The sequence below is a fragment of the Channa argus genome, chromosome 6 (genome assembly GCF_033026475.1).
Source record: "Channa argus isolate prfri chromosome 6, Channa argus male v1.0, whole genome shotgun sequence".
Lineage (NCBI taxonomy): Eukaryota > Metazoa > Chordata > Actinopteri > Anabantiformes > Channidae > Channa > Channa argus.
In genome coordinates, this window is record NC_090202.1 from 15,083,460 (window position 1) to 15,100,887 (window position 17,428).

General features: G+C 36.4%; 1 protein-coding gene across 1 annotated transcript; it reads left to right on the top strand.

Moving 5' to 3' along the window:
- The first annotated feature begins 3,460 nt into the window (after positions 1-3,460).
- On the top strand, positions 3,461-15,177 carry LOC137129355 (acetylcholinesterase-like). Its single transcript, XM_067508408.1, has 10 exons — positions 3,461-3,610; positions 4,377-4,676; positions 7,619-7,850; positions 8,469-8,601; positions 8,680-8,831; positions 10,512-10,698; positions 10,803-11,113; positions 11,689-11,898; positions 11,993-12,150; positions 12,779-15,177. The coding sequence occupies exons 2-10, from the start codon at positions 4,385-4,387 to the stop codon at positions 12,874-12,876; spliced, it is 1,773 nt and encodes a 590-aa protein (XP_067364509.1). The 5' UTR covers positions 3,461-3,610; positions 4,377-4,384; the 3' UTR covers positions 12,877-15,177.
- Positions 15,178-17,428: the final 2,251 nt, after the last annotated feature.

The window sequence follows — 17,428 nt, forward strand, 5'->3', positions numbered from 1 at the left end:
TAGATTTTATTTTTAATGTACCTCATATTTTAGGATGATGCTGCTGAAAACTGCTGGAATGATGCTTTGGGATGATGCTTGAAAACTCTAGCTTAAAATAGTTACATACACATATGTGGGCACACAGACATCCAAGTAAAAACTGGAAAGAGAGAGCATGACATAAAGCAATATCCTTCTCTGTGACACGGTGATTGGATGTTTACTGTGTCATTGCTTCAAGCTTACACACAAAAAATGAATTAACTTTTTTTTTCTTTTTTTGCAATTATACTTTTCTTAATGCTTTCCCCTTCCTTCATAAAAAGCAGACTGAAAATAAAAGGGCACATTTGTTTGTGTGTGTGCGTTAGGGAATTGCATTCCAGTCCCAAGTCTATATTTGTGATGTTAAGAAAAAAAATTCTCTTAAATGATTCAAATGGCTGTCATGTCATCTTTACCCATCTAATCCCTGATGGTGTGCAGTTACGGAAAATACTATGTGGTCTTGCTTCTCAAACAAACTGTTTGCTCCCTCTGTCTTTCTCTTTCAATCTCTCTTCTCACCTATGTCTGTACATCTGTCCACCCTCCTGCTGAGCTGCACTCGTCTCTAAATAGCCAGCCCACCCCATTGTTCCCTTTCTTCTCCACTGTTACAGCTGTCTGGTATACTGAAGGATGGAGAGACAAAGAAGAGTGAGAGAATGACAGAGAAAAAGGAAGAAAAGAAAAATGGGTCACTGCAGAGAGAACAGGGTTAAATGCTTTCCTGTGTTTTTAAAGTTTTGGCTTTAGGGGCATTCATTTCCCTGCAGAGCTTTTCTTTTCTGCCAAGGAATGGGGATTTCTTTTCATTGGTGATGTTTGATTTTCAAGCAAAAGCCGAATTATGAAAATATTTCTTTTTTTCAAAAATATGTGGAGTTAATATAATCAGGATAATACTCAAAATCTTTTTTTTTTTTCGCACTATACAATCTTCGAGGATAAAGCTAGAAAGGCACAGTTTGAACCAAAGTAATTAAAGAAGCTTGGAAAGTAATTAAATAAGTTTCAATATAAAAAACAATTCCATGTCATAGAAACTAATTTGCAACAACAAATATGATAGGAAATGTTCCTGCAATCAAATTGTTTTCTCCTGAATGTGATGAGCATGATCATGTTAATTTATGTATTTGTCAAGTTGCACGTGTTTCAGAATCACTTAATTCACACACAAGGTATTTGTTTTGCATCAAAATATCTAATCTTGTTGTGGAATATACAATTTGTGAATATAGTGGGACTGTTGTGTTATCCATGTTTTCCCATTAATAGGTGCATCATTATATTTATTTAAAAAGTGACAGTGTAAATGGGACAATCACTATTAAGATTATTTTTGAAAGACTGGGTAAAAAAAAAAAAAGTTGGTCTGTTTTTATTAGTATAGAAATGTTCTTTAAAGAAGGACCAGTAGATATAGTAGCTTGATATTTGTAAGTCTAGGTCGATTGGTTTTATTAGTCATCAGCAGACATTCACACAAGTGCAAATACTCAAATAACATCAATATATTTAAAGGCGGCAGTTGGTAAATTGTCCACCAACCACAAGGTCAGTGGTCCGACTCCTGGTCCATCCTGGCTACGTGTCAAAGTGTCCTCGTGCAAAACACTGAACCCCAAGTCCCGGTGGGTCACAATATTGTTTGGAAGGTACTAATGGTTGATTTTATTTTAGCTTGAAATCCACGTGTATGGCTCATGCCTATATACACTACACTGTGTGACAGTTGAAGAGAATACAACTGTAATCAGCTTGATTTAAACCTGTGTGCTCTATTCGGTGTATTGTGCCAAGGCACTGCATCGGAGTCCCAGGAGGGGTTTGTTTATTGTTAATCCAATTACACATTACCATACTATAAATAACATGAATGCATGCACAAGTACACACATACAGTACATGCACACAGCTAATGGGAAATGTCTCACACATGTAAACAAACGCAAGTAGGCAACACACACTAATGTACACACACACACACACACACACACACACATACAGCCAGCATGCACAAACTCATACACACCGGCTCACACAGCACTAAAGTTTACTTTTCTCTCCAGCCTTGGCCTCCAGATAAGTAGGAAAGGAAAGCAAAGAAGATAAAAAAGCCACAGGCAGACAGTAGTGGGAGGCAGAAAAGGGCAGAAACAGGAAGTGGAATAATGAGGAGGTACAAGTTTATGTTTTCATGCCAAATCAACCTTTAGTTTCTGGAATAATTAAAGAAAATACATGTCCAATATGACAATACCTAAGTTGGGATTAGCCTTACTGTACAGAGTTAGTTTGCACAAGTAGGAAAACTCAATCATAAGAGAAACGTATTCAAAGTAATTACTACCATTATATAAATAGTATGAAACAGAATGAAACATTTACAAATTGCCAAGTGGAATGGGGCAGTCTGGATGGAAGGTAGCATACAACACCTGGGACAAAAGAGAGGCAGATTTGCATGCTGTTTCCAATGTGTAGTTAGGTTTGAAGGGCATAAACACATTACAGTCTTGTGTTCGGTAGTAGTAATTTCCTACTTGAGTTAGTAGTAATTTACAGCTTGAATTGGACGGTTATTTTTCTTCCTTGGCTTCATTGGCTCTTCAATTGCCCACAACAAAGTATTTAATTTCTGCACATTTCATGTACGCATTTCTGTTTCTTATTCAAAGATACCGAGTTCCTAAGTTTAAATGACTAATGGGATATGAACAAATTGGAGAATGAGACTCCTGACAATGACACGATGTGATATGGAGATATGTTGATTAAGAACATGTTTGTAAACATAATTCAGATGACACTTTTAGCAGAGTTGCTATGGGGGACATGCAAACAAAAGCATGTGTCACTGTGCTAAATCAACCCATCAGTGTTTGATGCAACATACTCTCCTGTTTTCAGCACTGTATAATTTCCTTGTTATTGTTTATTGTCGAGGAAGAATGTCTGTGGCGCAGTTGTTTGCCTTATGGAAAGGTATGATCTTTTAGCATCACATTATAATGTTTCAGATATGTTCTCAAAGCGTTCTTGACATTTCCTGTGTAAAATTCCCCTGTGTAAACAGCTAAAGTGGTCACAAAGCTTTTCAAACACCAAATGTGTAATATGACATAATAATATAATAATTTACAATTACAATTTATAATAAATTACATAAAAACAATGAATACAATGTTGTTTTAGAAAAATGAGTTGTTTGGAACCCCCAGCAATGTCACAACCCCTCAGATTTGGAGCTGCCTGCAAGTTGAACTTTGGTCTAACTGTACATAACGTTTTAATAATGCCAACTAATAGAACATTTACGTGCCCTAGTACTCTGCAGAACCTTCGGTTACTAATACTTTTGCGTTGAAGAGCAGTATACTTTACAGGTCAGGTGACCTGAGTATTATATTATTTAGAGTTATACACGTAGATATCGCATTCTGGTTGCAGCAATATTAGGTGTGGGTGGTGGATAACGACAGGGAAAAGAAGGAGGGTTTCAGAGTCCACGCCTTCTTTATACCCCATCATTGATGTGTCCTTATCCGATCTAGACAGAGACAAACTTCTAACTGACAAGGTAAGACGCCTACAAACCTATTTTATTAACTTACACTGATAGATTCACTACAAGGAAAAAAAAAGAGTCGCTCTTAAAAATCTCTGTTGGAGCGCGTCTCTCTCCACCGTTCGTCTCCTTATTATCCAGCTGTGCGAAGCTGTCAGTGTAGGGGATGTCTGCTTGTTTAGTCTGTGACTTAGTGAGTAAGTGGCTTTACGAGTGAGCTGCGCGCGTGTAATCAGTTGCGTATTTTGTTGTTTAATATTTGAGGATTATAAAAAGACGGTTGTGAACTGACACACTTGTCGCCTGTTGCGGGAATGACCCCCACCCCCTCCCCCGCCGCATTCCCTCTCCCCCTTTCTCTCTTTCACACACACACACCACACACACACACACACACACACTATGTGTGCACTGACTCTGTACTGCATATATACTTGGACTATTTAAAGTATCATTGATTTTTGGGCTTACAATATTAAGCCTAAACAGTGAACATTACATTTGCTTACACCAGTGGTTATGTTTATTCTAATAAAAGTTGATGCATAATGAATTAACAAAACGGGAAGTAAAGAAATAAAACCTAATGTATATATAACATTCAAGACTTTACATTAGGTTTTTTTTTTCTGTTAAAAAAGATTGAAAATACAAAATCAGTGTAAGTAAAACTTTTAATTAATAAGACAGAGTTACATGTGTTATCTTCATAATCCAGAAGCCATAATTTATCACATAGGGAATACAGTGTGGATGTGCATTTTTTATATCTTCCCAGGATTTCCCATGGAGGCAGTCTCTTTACACACCCTTCTGCTGCTGCTGCTCCATTTCCTGGCTGTATCACCTGTCACTCAAGATAACTTTGTAATCAATACTACGCATGGAAAAGTTCAAGGAAAGTTGCTTTCAGTGCCTGGTGGTAATGTTAGAGCATTTCTTGGAATTCCTTATGCAAAACCACCTGTAAGAAAACTCAGATTTATAGCTCCAGAGCCAGCAGAGTCATGGGAAGGTGTGAGGGATGCCACCAGATTCTCAAATTCCTGCTACCAGTTGCTGGATACAACTTTTCCAGGTAGGAGATAGTCTAAATTGTATATTCATATACGTTCTTTATAGTGAAATGTTCAAGTGGGTGTTTTGAGTTAAATCCCTGCCAAAAAGGCATTCAGAGAGCCTGATGACTCACTATTCCTGCACAAAGATGTTGAAGGCCAACAAAGTTTGTGTCTGCATGTGTGTGTGCAACTGCCTGCATTTTTAAAATGTTCATCCTGTTTGTTACCCTGATTTTGTGTCATAAATTAGAAATTTTCTCTACCAAACAAACATTGACTTAATGAAATCTTTTTGACATTGACTTTGTTTCAGACTTATGCAAGGGTCAAAGAAAGCAAGATTTGTTTTTTTTTATCTGCAGATGAACTGCTTAATAAACTCACCATGTGTAAAGTTGATGGATAGCTTATTCAAGTTTAGTGTTACCTGCATAAATCAGGCTTTATGGAGTTTAATCTGATTTAGTGATCCATTGTCACACTTGGATAGGACACCAAAGTAGTTACTCTAGTCTAGGACATGTTTGAGTGAAGCATTACCTTAAAGCTACAATATGGTATTTTTCCAATGGTTGCATAAGACTTCAAATTAATCTACTCTGCTCTGCCCAGCCTTCTGTCTCCCTGCTCTGTTATGCTCATCAATCCCTTCTGTGCTCTGCCACACTTAGTGCAGCCTGTGGGCATTAGACATTATCCTTTTACAATACAAAAGAAAGCAGCAACACTTACTAATTAACAAGAAAGAATGGGAATTTTCTGAGTCGTTAGGGCAAAGCTTGTTCAAAAACATTTAGTAACAAATATTTCTCTTTGCTTTTCTATAAGTCTTACTTACAGAAACCTCTCAAAAATGGATCACCATGGTGAAATAATGGTTCACGTACATAATGGTTCACGACACACGTAACATCCTGTTAAACATTTTATTAATTATTTTTCTGACACAACTGTTATAAATGGCCTCCAAGTGGAATGGACAAAGACCCTCACAATATTATAAATAGTGTATGAGCCAAACCAGGTTTTCCTCTGTATATGTTGGTGTACTGTAAGGTTAATTAGATTAAGAAGTATATGTAAGTACTGACGATTACCTTTTAAGTTATTTTTTCAGTTGTCAAGGAAACAATGCACCGACTACAAGGTAGTGCGGACTGCAACAAGGTAGAAGTGAAAGGTTCAGTGGGTAGCTGTTGAGGCACACGGTTTCTTACCGAGTACTGTGGATTTAGCCATACTTTTGTTCATAAACTTGTATTGTAGAATTAGTCTTTTATCGGCTAAGATGAGAAACAAATACAATAAATCAATAAATCTTCAATGTTCATCATACAACATTCTCTGTAGTAAAGTAAATCTTGGACCATCAGATACGTGTAAGATCGCCTCTACAAACAGTATATAGTTTAGGGTACTTCCTCAGATTCGACAAAGCTCTTTCAGGCCAGAGAAAACATTGGAGATAAATACCACCATACTTAATGTGTGTCACCAAGCCAAGTGTGAAAAAAGTTCTAAATTACAAACCATTCTGGGGTGTGATAATAGTGAGTCACAGTGTCACCCAATAAAAATGGTGAGGCTGTTGGAATGAGAAAAACAGCAACAGATCCTTTCTTTGTTACTGAGTATAAGTAAGAAAAAAACAGGAAGGTTTCCAGCCCCAAAAAAAAGTGATAAAAAGTGAAGCAAGACCACAATAGTGGAAAGAAGCATGTCTGCTTTACACCAACTATGATGCGACTTCTCGCACAGACTTCTACCATCCACTGGTTATTTGGCTGAAGTGGCAGCTAGTAAGTATAGTTATAATATTTTTCTTATTTTCTTATAGCTCGAAAAATGACCTGGCCAGCATGGGGTCTGGCTAGGATGATGTCATTGTGGGCTATGTGAGGTTTTGCAACACCTTCTGTAGAGACCCTGAATCCAGCTTACCAACAGATTGCATTTGTATATCCAAGAAGATGACGTGTATTATAACGATAAACAAACATGTATGTTGGATAATGCAGTGGCTTAATTTAGTATAACCTAGTTAAGTGTTTCACTTCACATCAGACTAACATGGAGATTAATGTAGTTTAGTGGTGTAGTGTCTAAATTGGATGAGCAAACAAGGAATTTATTTTAGTTAATAGCTTTATGAAATATGACCCTAAAAGCTACTGTACTAACTTTGGGTAGGCCTTTCAATGGGGTGTGGCAGTTTTATTAGACTATACTCCAACTCGGTGTGTGAGTGTTTGAATGCTTTACTGCTGTAGACAGTCGTAAATACTAGGAATGGATTGTAAGAACTTGTTAGAAGCCGATTTATTAGTTTACCAAACAAAAAAATGTGTACTTAAACATATTATAAAGTCTGGGTACACACACACACACACACACACACTCATACACACACACACACACACACACACTCAACCTAATACGTGTCTATTTGAAGTAGGTGATTAATTGGGGCTGGATCATGAACAAATGGCTATATATAGACACAGCCACCTGTCAGCCACCTGTCACGTAATACTAGTGTTGGACATATGTACAGTGAAAATGCCCAAAGCACACTCCAAATATAGATATGAGAACACAAATAGATTTAAACAGGACTGTACTGACTGCACTTTTGTTAGGTCACTGTTTCTGCTTCAGACGAAAAAAGTCTCCATTAGGAAGGAAAAAAATCCAAGGATGTGTTTACTTGTTTATACACCTTGTGTCTGTAAAAGTTCACAGCTATTGCCATAATCAGGCATATAAGTTAACTTATATTCCATTTATCTTAAAATATTGCTTGTTCTAAAATGTGGTTGAACTTTAACTTGTTACATACTGTGGCTCAGATATTATGTTTACTTCTAAAGGTTATTGGAAGACAGATAAAATGTATTTATTGTTAGTATGCAGTCCCAGTCAGTTTCTTTTGCCAATAATTAACAAATATTCATTCTAGGGTTCAAAGGGGCAGAGATGTGGAACCCAAACACTCCTCTGAGTGAGGACTGTCTGTATCTAAATGTCTGGTCTCCACATGTTAATACCAAGCCTCAGCCCTCACCACTTGTTCCTGTTCTTGTCTGGATCTATGGAGGTGGGTTTACTTCTGGAACATCCTCTCTGGAAATTTATGATGGCCGCTACCTGAGTAATTCTGAAGGCGTTGTGGTGGTTTCCATGAATTACAGGTAAAAATTGATGTAAGCTGAAAATAAGTACTTAGAAAGAATCTGTGTAACTGTAAATTTACTGGCATGATACTTAGTTATAAGGAGCCTTGCCTGCCAGAAATGTGGTAGTTGTCTTGAATATTGTATAATGTAGAGCATAGACAGGCTGCATTTTTCTGTTGGAACGTGACCCGAGCCCGAAGGAATGGTGGTTGAACCCAAGCCAAGGCAGACACAGATGCATCCATGCTGTGTTTTTTCTAGCGCAAGCATGTAACCACTCATGAACACTCATCATTTTAGAGTTTAATAGCATGTTAAATTAGAATAACGAAAAAAACATGGATTCATGTGATGTGTTTTACAGTTATAAACACTTACAATTATGCCTATTTATATTACTTATAACCAGACCCCAGCTAAACTCAAACATGATTTCTAAATTTCTGTTTAAACCCGACTCAAACCCTTGGGCCTCGTCTGGTCCCACTAGGCTCAGTTCAGATATCCACCCTCTAGCATAAAAGCACACTAGGAACATCATTAACTTTTAATCTTTGACAGTAAATGAATGTGATTAGAATCAGTGTCAAAGCTTTCAACATTTTTCCTCAACCTTTTGCTCAACATTGACAGACTTGGAGCTTTCGGTTTTCTGTCTCTTCATGACAACGAAAACATTCGGGGCAATGCAGGTCTTCTGGACCAGCGCTTGGCCCTCCAGTGGGTACTCAATAATATTGCTAATTTTGGAGGGGATCCTTCAAAGGTATTTACTTATTATAATCAGTAATTGTTTTCTTGATTAAGAAAAGCTATTATCATTTGGAGTTGCTGTCATTTCCAGGTGACTCTATTTGGGGAGAGTGCTGGGTCTTTTTCTGTCGGCTTACACCTGCTCTCACCAGGGAGTCAAGATCTTTTCCAAAGGGTTGTAATGCAGAGCGGCTCTCCTAATTCACCCTGGGGCATAATCAGCTTGACTGAGGCTTGGGACAGGTACTGGGAATATATGTATTCTTGTCTTTTGTCTTCACTAATATATATTTCAGTCTTGAAGCTCACAACTTAATCCAGAGTGAAATATTTCAGCAGCTACATGATGTATTCCCATTACAATTTATACATTAATGTATGGCCCCTACAGAATAAATCCTACTGACTTTGTTATCCGTAATATGTTTGACACATAATATTATGTGCATTGCAGTTTAATTTATGTGAAGTGGTGCCATGTACTACATATTTTAAAAAGATTTGTGGTATTCCTCATGTATCACTTATTCAGGACTGTCATGCTACATACAAGTCAAGCAGTAGTATCATAATTTACATTTCATTGTCAAATTTTTAACAGACATAAATCTTTCAAGGTGCAGTTACACAAAAGTTGTTTCCCATGCATGCTTACAGTGTGGGATATGGTGAGATCCATTCAAATCTGGTAACAATTTGACCTGACTTAGAAAAATGTTTGTGGTTTACTTTAAAACATGATGCCAGGATGTGCAAATGAAATCTTTTCGTACTCACATTTTACGTGTCATATGTCATATGAAATAAGAGGGGCATATAGACTGCAGTCCAGCATGTACATGAAGTATCGAGAGCAGCAAGCATGTATGAGTGGTATCAGCATATGCTGAGTCAAGTTATATGGAATATATATATATACACTCTAGTACTTATCAGTCTCAGCCAGTGAGTTCATGCAGCTACGTTAAGGCCCTCAGGTGAAGTGTCAATCAGTCACTTGCACCGCTTAAGGCAAATGATGACTTAAGGCAACTATTTTAATGGTGTACAATATATGAAAACATTTAGTTTGATAGACAAAAAGCTTAGAAAGTGACAGCTTTTTAATTGCTTTATTAGCTTGTTTGTTTTAAACTTCATTATTTGCTGTGAGAATAACTCTCTTAAAGTAAAAAAACACAAGGCTGGCATGGCACTCAACCACTCAGGTTGACATCTTTTGTTGCCCCAAAAAGTCCTGCTCTGTTCAACAAGGCCACCTCAGCTTCTGCCACATCTTCTCCTGCCCCCGTTAGTACAATTAGTTTGGTAGCAGAAAAGCTAGGAAATTAAGAACTTTAGAAAATCAGTAAAATGCATTTTAATTATTTAGTTTGTTTTATTTATAAAGGTTCACTGAGATGATAACACTTAAAAAAAGAAAAGTAGTATTGATGAGGGAGGGGAAAGCATTGCTTTACATCAGATTTGATCCTGCTGGGCTGGGGAATTCAACCAGCAACTTTCAAATAAAAAGCTTGGTGGGCCAGCATTGCTGGGCCATTACTCGTGCCAACTACATTTGTATAAAACCTGCGAAAATATAATAAGAAAAGATTAGTTTGTTTATTTTGGACCACCAGGACCAGCAAAACAGGTTTGTATTTTTGAAAGATGTTCTGAAACCTTTGCAACATCACCAAACTCTTTGTGATTTTAAGAGGAATGTCATCACAACTATTTGATGGTAAAGACATTCATGCAACATTTTTTATCCTGATAAATTTAACCCTAATTATGGGCATGCACACATATGTGATTCCATACCACATTTTGTTCTATTGTTTGTTGTGCACATCCTTTCTTCCTCTATGTTTCCTCCACCTGCATTTTCCTTTCATTAATGTTCTTCACTCCCTTTTCTTTATCCCTGTCAATATATAGGTCTCTGGCACTGGCGAAGTCATTGAACTGTCCCACATCTCCTGTAGCTCATCTGGAAGATTGTCTGCAACAGGCTGATGCTGCACAAATCACATCAAAGCAATTTGATGTCATCACACAGCATTCAATCTTATTCTTACCATTTTTACCAGTAGTAGATGGGGACTTCTTAACAGATACACCTAAGGTAGGTGCATATGTGTATGAGTGTTCACTTGTGCGTGTGTTTCTGTGTTAGTGGTTATGTAGGTATGGGAATATATCAATTAATTAGTTTTTATTGTCACACAGGTGTTGTTGAATAGTGGCAATTTCCCAAAGAAAGAGGTGCTGCTTGGCATAAACAAGGATGAAGGGACCTACCCTCTAATTTATGGAGCACCTGGTTTTAACATCACCAGTGAGAGTCTCATCACCAGAACTAATTTTCTGTCTGGAGTGAACCTTACAATGGTAGATGCAAGTGATGTTACAAGAGAAGCAACCATTTTTTACTACACAGACTGGAGCGATGAGGATAACAAGATGAAAAATCGTGACTTGCTCGGAAGTCTAGTTGGAGACCAACTATTTGTTTGTCCTGTGGTAGAGTTTGCTCAGCGGTAAACAGCAAATCTTTGTTGTAGTGTTGTGTTCTGATTTAGTAGAAAAAATTACCATGAAAGACGATGATTATTGCAGAACTGAAAGAAGACAGATAATTGGTCTAGGGGGAATGGTTGGGTTTTACTCTATATGTACTGTTAGGTTTTGACTTTACTAACTAAAGTGCCTTGAGATGATGTTTTTTGTGATTTTGTGTTATATAAATAATATATATATAATTACTTTGTGTTCAGAAACCAGACCTGTGTAAAAATGCAAAGTGTTGCATTGGTGGCATTGTGTTGCCTAAAAAGCTGCAAAACCTAAAACAGAGGAATTATAATTACTGGCTGTTCCAGCTCTGACCTCTTTCTATAGACTGCACATTCTATTACCACGAACACAATGTCTTTTGGATGCCTTTTTAAAATTTTTGGACAAGAATTAGCTGCATAAAAACAACCTGAACCTGTCCCATTGATTTTGATAGTTTGAGTCACAGTCCATTCTTTTCTTTGTTTGTTTGTTTTTCTGATAAAGTTTTACCTAAAGAAGCACAAAAGCAGCTTACTATTGTCATTTGCTTTTACAGGTACTCACAGCATGGTGGTAAAATTTTCATGTATTTCTTTGACCACCGTTCATCTAATAATCCTTGGCCAGAATGGATGGGCGTTATTCACGGCTATGAGATTGAATTTGTTTTTGGAATGCCTCTGAATGTATCCCTGGGATACACGAAGAATGAAGTGAACATGACAAAGAAGATTATGAAACACTGGGGCAACTTTGCCCGGACAGGGTAGGCATAATTAGTTAGTCAACCAGTCACTCTAGCTGTGTGAAAACCTTTATGACACTGTGGAATTGTCTTGATTGGCTTTTCTTTTTGTCAGGAATCCAAGCATTGATGGAGCTAAGTGGCTTGCGTTCACCCCTGAAAAGCAGGAATATGTCACTCTGAACTACAACCACCCAGAACAGAGGAGCATGCTGCGAGCTAAAGAGTGTCACCTCTGGAACAAAGTATTACCAAACATACAGGAAGTCGCAGGTTAGATCTATCTATCTATATCACACGCATAATAAGACACACACACACACACACACACACACATACACACGCGCACACTTTATATAGTTTCCAGTAGTAGGAGGCATTGCGTCAGGCTCTGAGAGGGAGGCGTTTTGCTGTGTTTAGCCTGTGGAGGAGATTGTATCCTGGCTTGCCCCCCTTTGCTTCAGCACAGTGCTGGAGGTCTGAGTGGGAGGACAGTCATCACTTCACAGAACACTGATCACACACAGGGTGAATAATACTCACACACCTCTCCGCTGAGCTGATTATTCACATACACACAAACACCAGAAAACTTGCAGTTTTTTCTTTATTTTTTTATTTTTGGTGTACAAATCACTGTTGCATCTTTTCACCACTTTCATCCGGAAGGACCCTCTCTATTATCCACTTTCATTTAAAGTCCAATACATTTGTTTATCATAAAATATTACACCTTATACTTAATCTATTGAAAGTGACAGCAAACTAGAAAAAACAGCTGTCTAAGTAGTAACCTAATGTCAACTAAGCACATTTCGTACACGTACCTATATGCACAATGCTCAACTTAATTAAACAATCCTTTGAAAATGTTTCTCTGTTTCTGCCTCTTTCTCCACAGATAATCTCCAAACTTGTCTTAATGGAAATGGGATTATACTTCACTGTAAATCCACAATTATCCTCTTTATTCTGCTTACTGGTTTACTCATTTACTAAGGCAAAGTAAACCTGTCATTTATGCAATTTAAATAAAAATAAATATTGGAAAAATTGGGTAAAATTTAATCTTCTGTAAATGAATCAACTGTAAATGGTTTGCAAATGTTTTTTTTAATAAGCAGATATTTGGCTCTACAGTATTTTATTGTGGTGAATATTTTATTGTATCATTAAACTAAATACTAATGCACTGACTTGTAAGAGCTACTTTATTGTTGCAGTGGTTTGGGCTGAAAGTAATTTTAACAGATTCCCATTGCTGTATATTAATCTGTAACAATGCATGCTATTTGAGAATCTGGCCACATATTTTGTATGTTAAATCTTAATTTAAAAATGAAGCATATACATTTTGACAATTTTAATAAAACTGCTATAAAATTATTAAATAACATATAAAACTATATTCAGTTCCTGGGATTTAATGCAGCTGTTGCAGCATTCACAATGATTGACTAAGCGTCATTGTCTCACCAGTTCCACAGGAACAATGTTTTAACATAGTAAAATTTTAAATGTCACGATGGAGCAAGCAAATTTATCTTTTTTTTGCAGGTAATGTACAGTCAAACTGAGGCTAATATTATGACTCGAGAAATTTCAGGGAATGTACATAGTAGAAATACACGAACTCAAAACACAAGTAAAAGTGAATAAAACTGAATTTGAATAAAACTAACACTCCATTACAAGTACATGTGGCAGTTAAAATGTATGCACTTCATGTAAAACTGCAACATACGTGCTCCAAAATTTACTTAAAGTACAGGTCTGTAAATGTGCACATCTAGTACATATCTGTTAGATATAATTCTGTTATAGGTCCTGTTCCCTTGTTTAGCTGTCCAGATTTATTTCCTGTCCTTGGCTTTTATATTGTTGCCACTCCTGTGCCCCTTCCTGTTAGTCTGTATGGTTTCTTTACCTACCTCACTTGTCCTGGCTTGTTTCACCCGTTCCCCTGTCCTTTTCTACTCTGGTCTGCCCACTGTTCTCTGCCAGTTTGTTTTGTATCCTGCACTCCCTATCCTCAGTAGTCTGTACTTAGTATTCAGCACCTTGTTGTTCATGCCCCTGGATCATCCCTGTCCTGGACTCTGTCAAGTTTTGGTCTCGTGTTTGGTTACTCCTTTTTGTTATGTTATTGCCTTAGTTTATCCTTCACCTGTATGTTTTTATCCTGCTCCCTGTATTAGTTACTCTTGTTAATTTCCCTCTGCCTCAGTATTAGTTTGATTATGATTTATTCCCGTCTGTCTGTTCCTGTTTAGTTCATTTGTTCCTGTTAATTTAACCCGGCTATTTATTTTAATTTTAAAATATTTGAAACTGTACATTCAAGTACATTGCCAAGAACAACTTTGGAAACACCTACACACCTATGAATTTTTCTTATCTTTTGAGGGTTTTATTCAATCAAAACATGCAAAAATGAAAATAATTTTTTGAGCACATTAATTTTTACCACTACTATGTTTTTGTTTTTTGTTTTTCAAAAGTGCAAAAGAATAATAATAATGTAGCCGAACGATTTACATTCTGGGTGCACTATTATAACAAAAAATATATATACATAGTAGAAATCATAACCATAACATAACACAATCAAACTCAGACTTTGGGCTGAAACAAATGTGTTTTAAAACTGCAGAAACAATATATTACCTTTACAAAGAGTATCTGGTTGCTACTAGATGGTCAGTGAATATGATTTATTTGTTTTTTGTAGCATTATTGGCCTTATGGACTTATTTAAACTTTTGTTTAGCAAAAGGGGAAAAGGGTGTATTTATGTGCATATTTTAAGTATTAAACTCGTTACAATTATTTTAAAAGATAACAACCAAAAAAATAAAAGAAATGTGTTAATCTGTGTAATATAACACTGTAACTCATAATAACTTATGTTGCCAAGCAAAATTCAGAATGTTGATACAAAAACCCTAGGGAGATGCAGGGAAAAAAAGAACCGTGTATGTTATCTAAAATCCTCTGGTGCAATGGTGATTGTAGAACAACATTCTTTGAGCATTGAGTTTAAATGTTTTTGTGGGTGGGGTAAAATTAATAAAATTAACCATGACGTGTTTCTAACATGTTATACTTTATGTGCTGTGTGAAGCAGTTGGCATTTTTTTCTACTAAAATGTACTTCTTTAATACCAAGCAATTTATTTTTGTCATCTTAATTCTTCTGTGTTTATAAGTGTATATTACAGAACGACAATAAGCCTCTTTTCTGATCTGAACTTTTTAAGTGGCTAGTTGTTTGATAAACTCAGTTCACTGCTTACAGGATGTGGTGTCTGTGTTTGTCTGATTTGCTTGATGATTTTGTTGACATGAGACGAGGTCTGACACCATGAAAGGAAGGGACTGACAGTAGGTTGCTGAGGGCAAAGTGATCGGCTGAGCGCTAGTTTCTTATAACATTTACTTTCGCAAGACAATGCGATATCTTCACCACGCATCGTCTCTGTCGTACAACAATAATGGCAGTGGTGTGGCGTAAGAGGCCTGTAGAGGAAAATCTAAAGAAAGAAAAAAGAAAGAAAGAATCTGTAGGGATAAAGATGTGCAGAACTACAAGGAAAAAGGCCAAATACATCAGTAACAACTCTAGATGTTTTGAAAGTTACATAATTTATTTCAGCACCTGCACAGGATCTTCTCTACACATCAAATAACTTGTCATGGCCACACAAGTCTGTCTATGAAAGATAGAAATTCAATAGGAAATGCCCTTAGTTTTCAGATAGTAATGAAATATGAATCTGGCTTAGCTCAATAAAATTAATCTAATTTTAATATTTTAAGGCTCTATACATGGGTGTTGATGCAGTGACAAGCAAATATGGAGAAATTATTCAACAGTACAATATAGATATTTTGAAGTTATATTTTTCAGTTGCTAGGAAACATAAAAATATCCAGTCAAGTAGCCAAAATGGAGGCAACAATAGTGTAAAAACAAACCCCAGAGAGTGCTGATTAAGGCATAATGATACCGATGATAGAGATAATAAAGATGATTTTCTGCCAATACAGAATATAGGTTGAACATTCAAAATATATTTTAGCATAATAAAGACTAAAAGTGTAGCTCAGTTGGTAGGGCAGTTGTACACGGACCACAGGGTCAATCTCACAATACCACTGATACACAACAGGAATAATATCTATGAAATCCTTTAACTGTACAGCTACTTCTTTCATGGAATGTTTCATTTTTACAACAATTATCTTCAGCTTTTTAGCCATAAATTAAGATGACCTTAAATTTAGTTTAACAGGTAGTCAACATGCATAACTTTTTTAAACATCAACTGAAGTATCAATGCCTTACAAGCTTAACAGTAAGCTAATCCTTCAAATACACATTTCTGTACATTTCATACACATAATTAAAAGCTAATCTATATCGCTTATGTTTCAGTCACATATTTATGTAAATAATGTAACCAGTGCATGTTTTCTAGAACTTTTTCACTCCGTCTTTGAAGGATAGAAGTACAATGGTGGCTCGGAAACTAGCAAGAAGCACGTATACACACATTTACCATAACACGTGCTCACAGTTAGAATCGATACTGCAATCAGCTATGCTAACTTAACTGTCAGTTCACCCACCAACACCGTTCAAAAGTGATTAATATTGTTGAATAAAAAAAGTCAGTGGATCGTCTGAAGGACTTCAGCGATCTGCAACACTAACCACTTGAAACAACTGTCAGCTTTTTACTTTTTTAGCCAATTAAACTTCTCCTCAAATCACACGATCCCCCTAAAATGAAACACTTCAAAATAAAAGCCTGCTGATAACCTTATTAAGGAAACTATTAAACTTTTGTTTACATAACAATCTGGAGATAAGGATAAAATTAAATACTACTTGTAGTGTGATTCTGAACTGAAATACTGACAAATTAAAATTACAAATAAATTAATCTTCATGTTTATAGTAACTGGTCTACTGGGTTACATTTATTTTAAATTCTATGCCTCAGATTTCCAGCTCCCATTCCACCTGGAAATGTTTCATCACTAGATTATAAATAATTAACTTTTTTTTTTTTTTGTGAATGACGAACAGCTACTTCACAGGAGGCTACTTGATTTGACTCATGTCAGTGCCACAGTTTAACTCTCAGACTCGACACTTTGATTCAGATGTCATGGGTGAGTTCTGATTAAGCACATGACAGTGACAGCTTCATTAATTAGGAGAACAACACCTCCCACAGAGTGTCATGTAAAATTACTATTACCACCCCCCCGGCATAGTCAAGGCAGAGCACATTGTCAAAATGATGATAATGGTTGATGTGAGTGAAACAATTGTTTCACATGAGGCAGAAACTACAGTCCTTTAAAAGGTGAATTGCATAAAATGTTCAGTTCTATTCTATTCAAGTTAAGATGTTTTGTTCTTATTTTTATGTTTTAGAATAGTTTTTAACCTGCATATAATACGTACCATGTGCATAATTGTTTTTTAACTTTGAATTACAACTACCAATTGAACTACCAATATTATATATTAATGGGA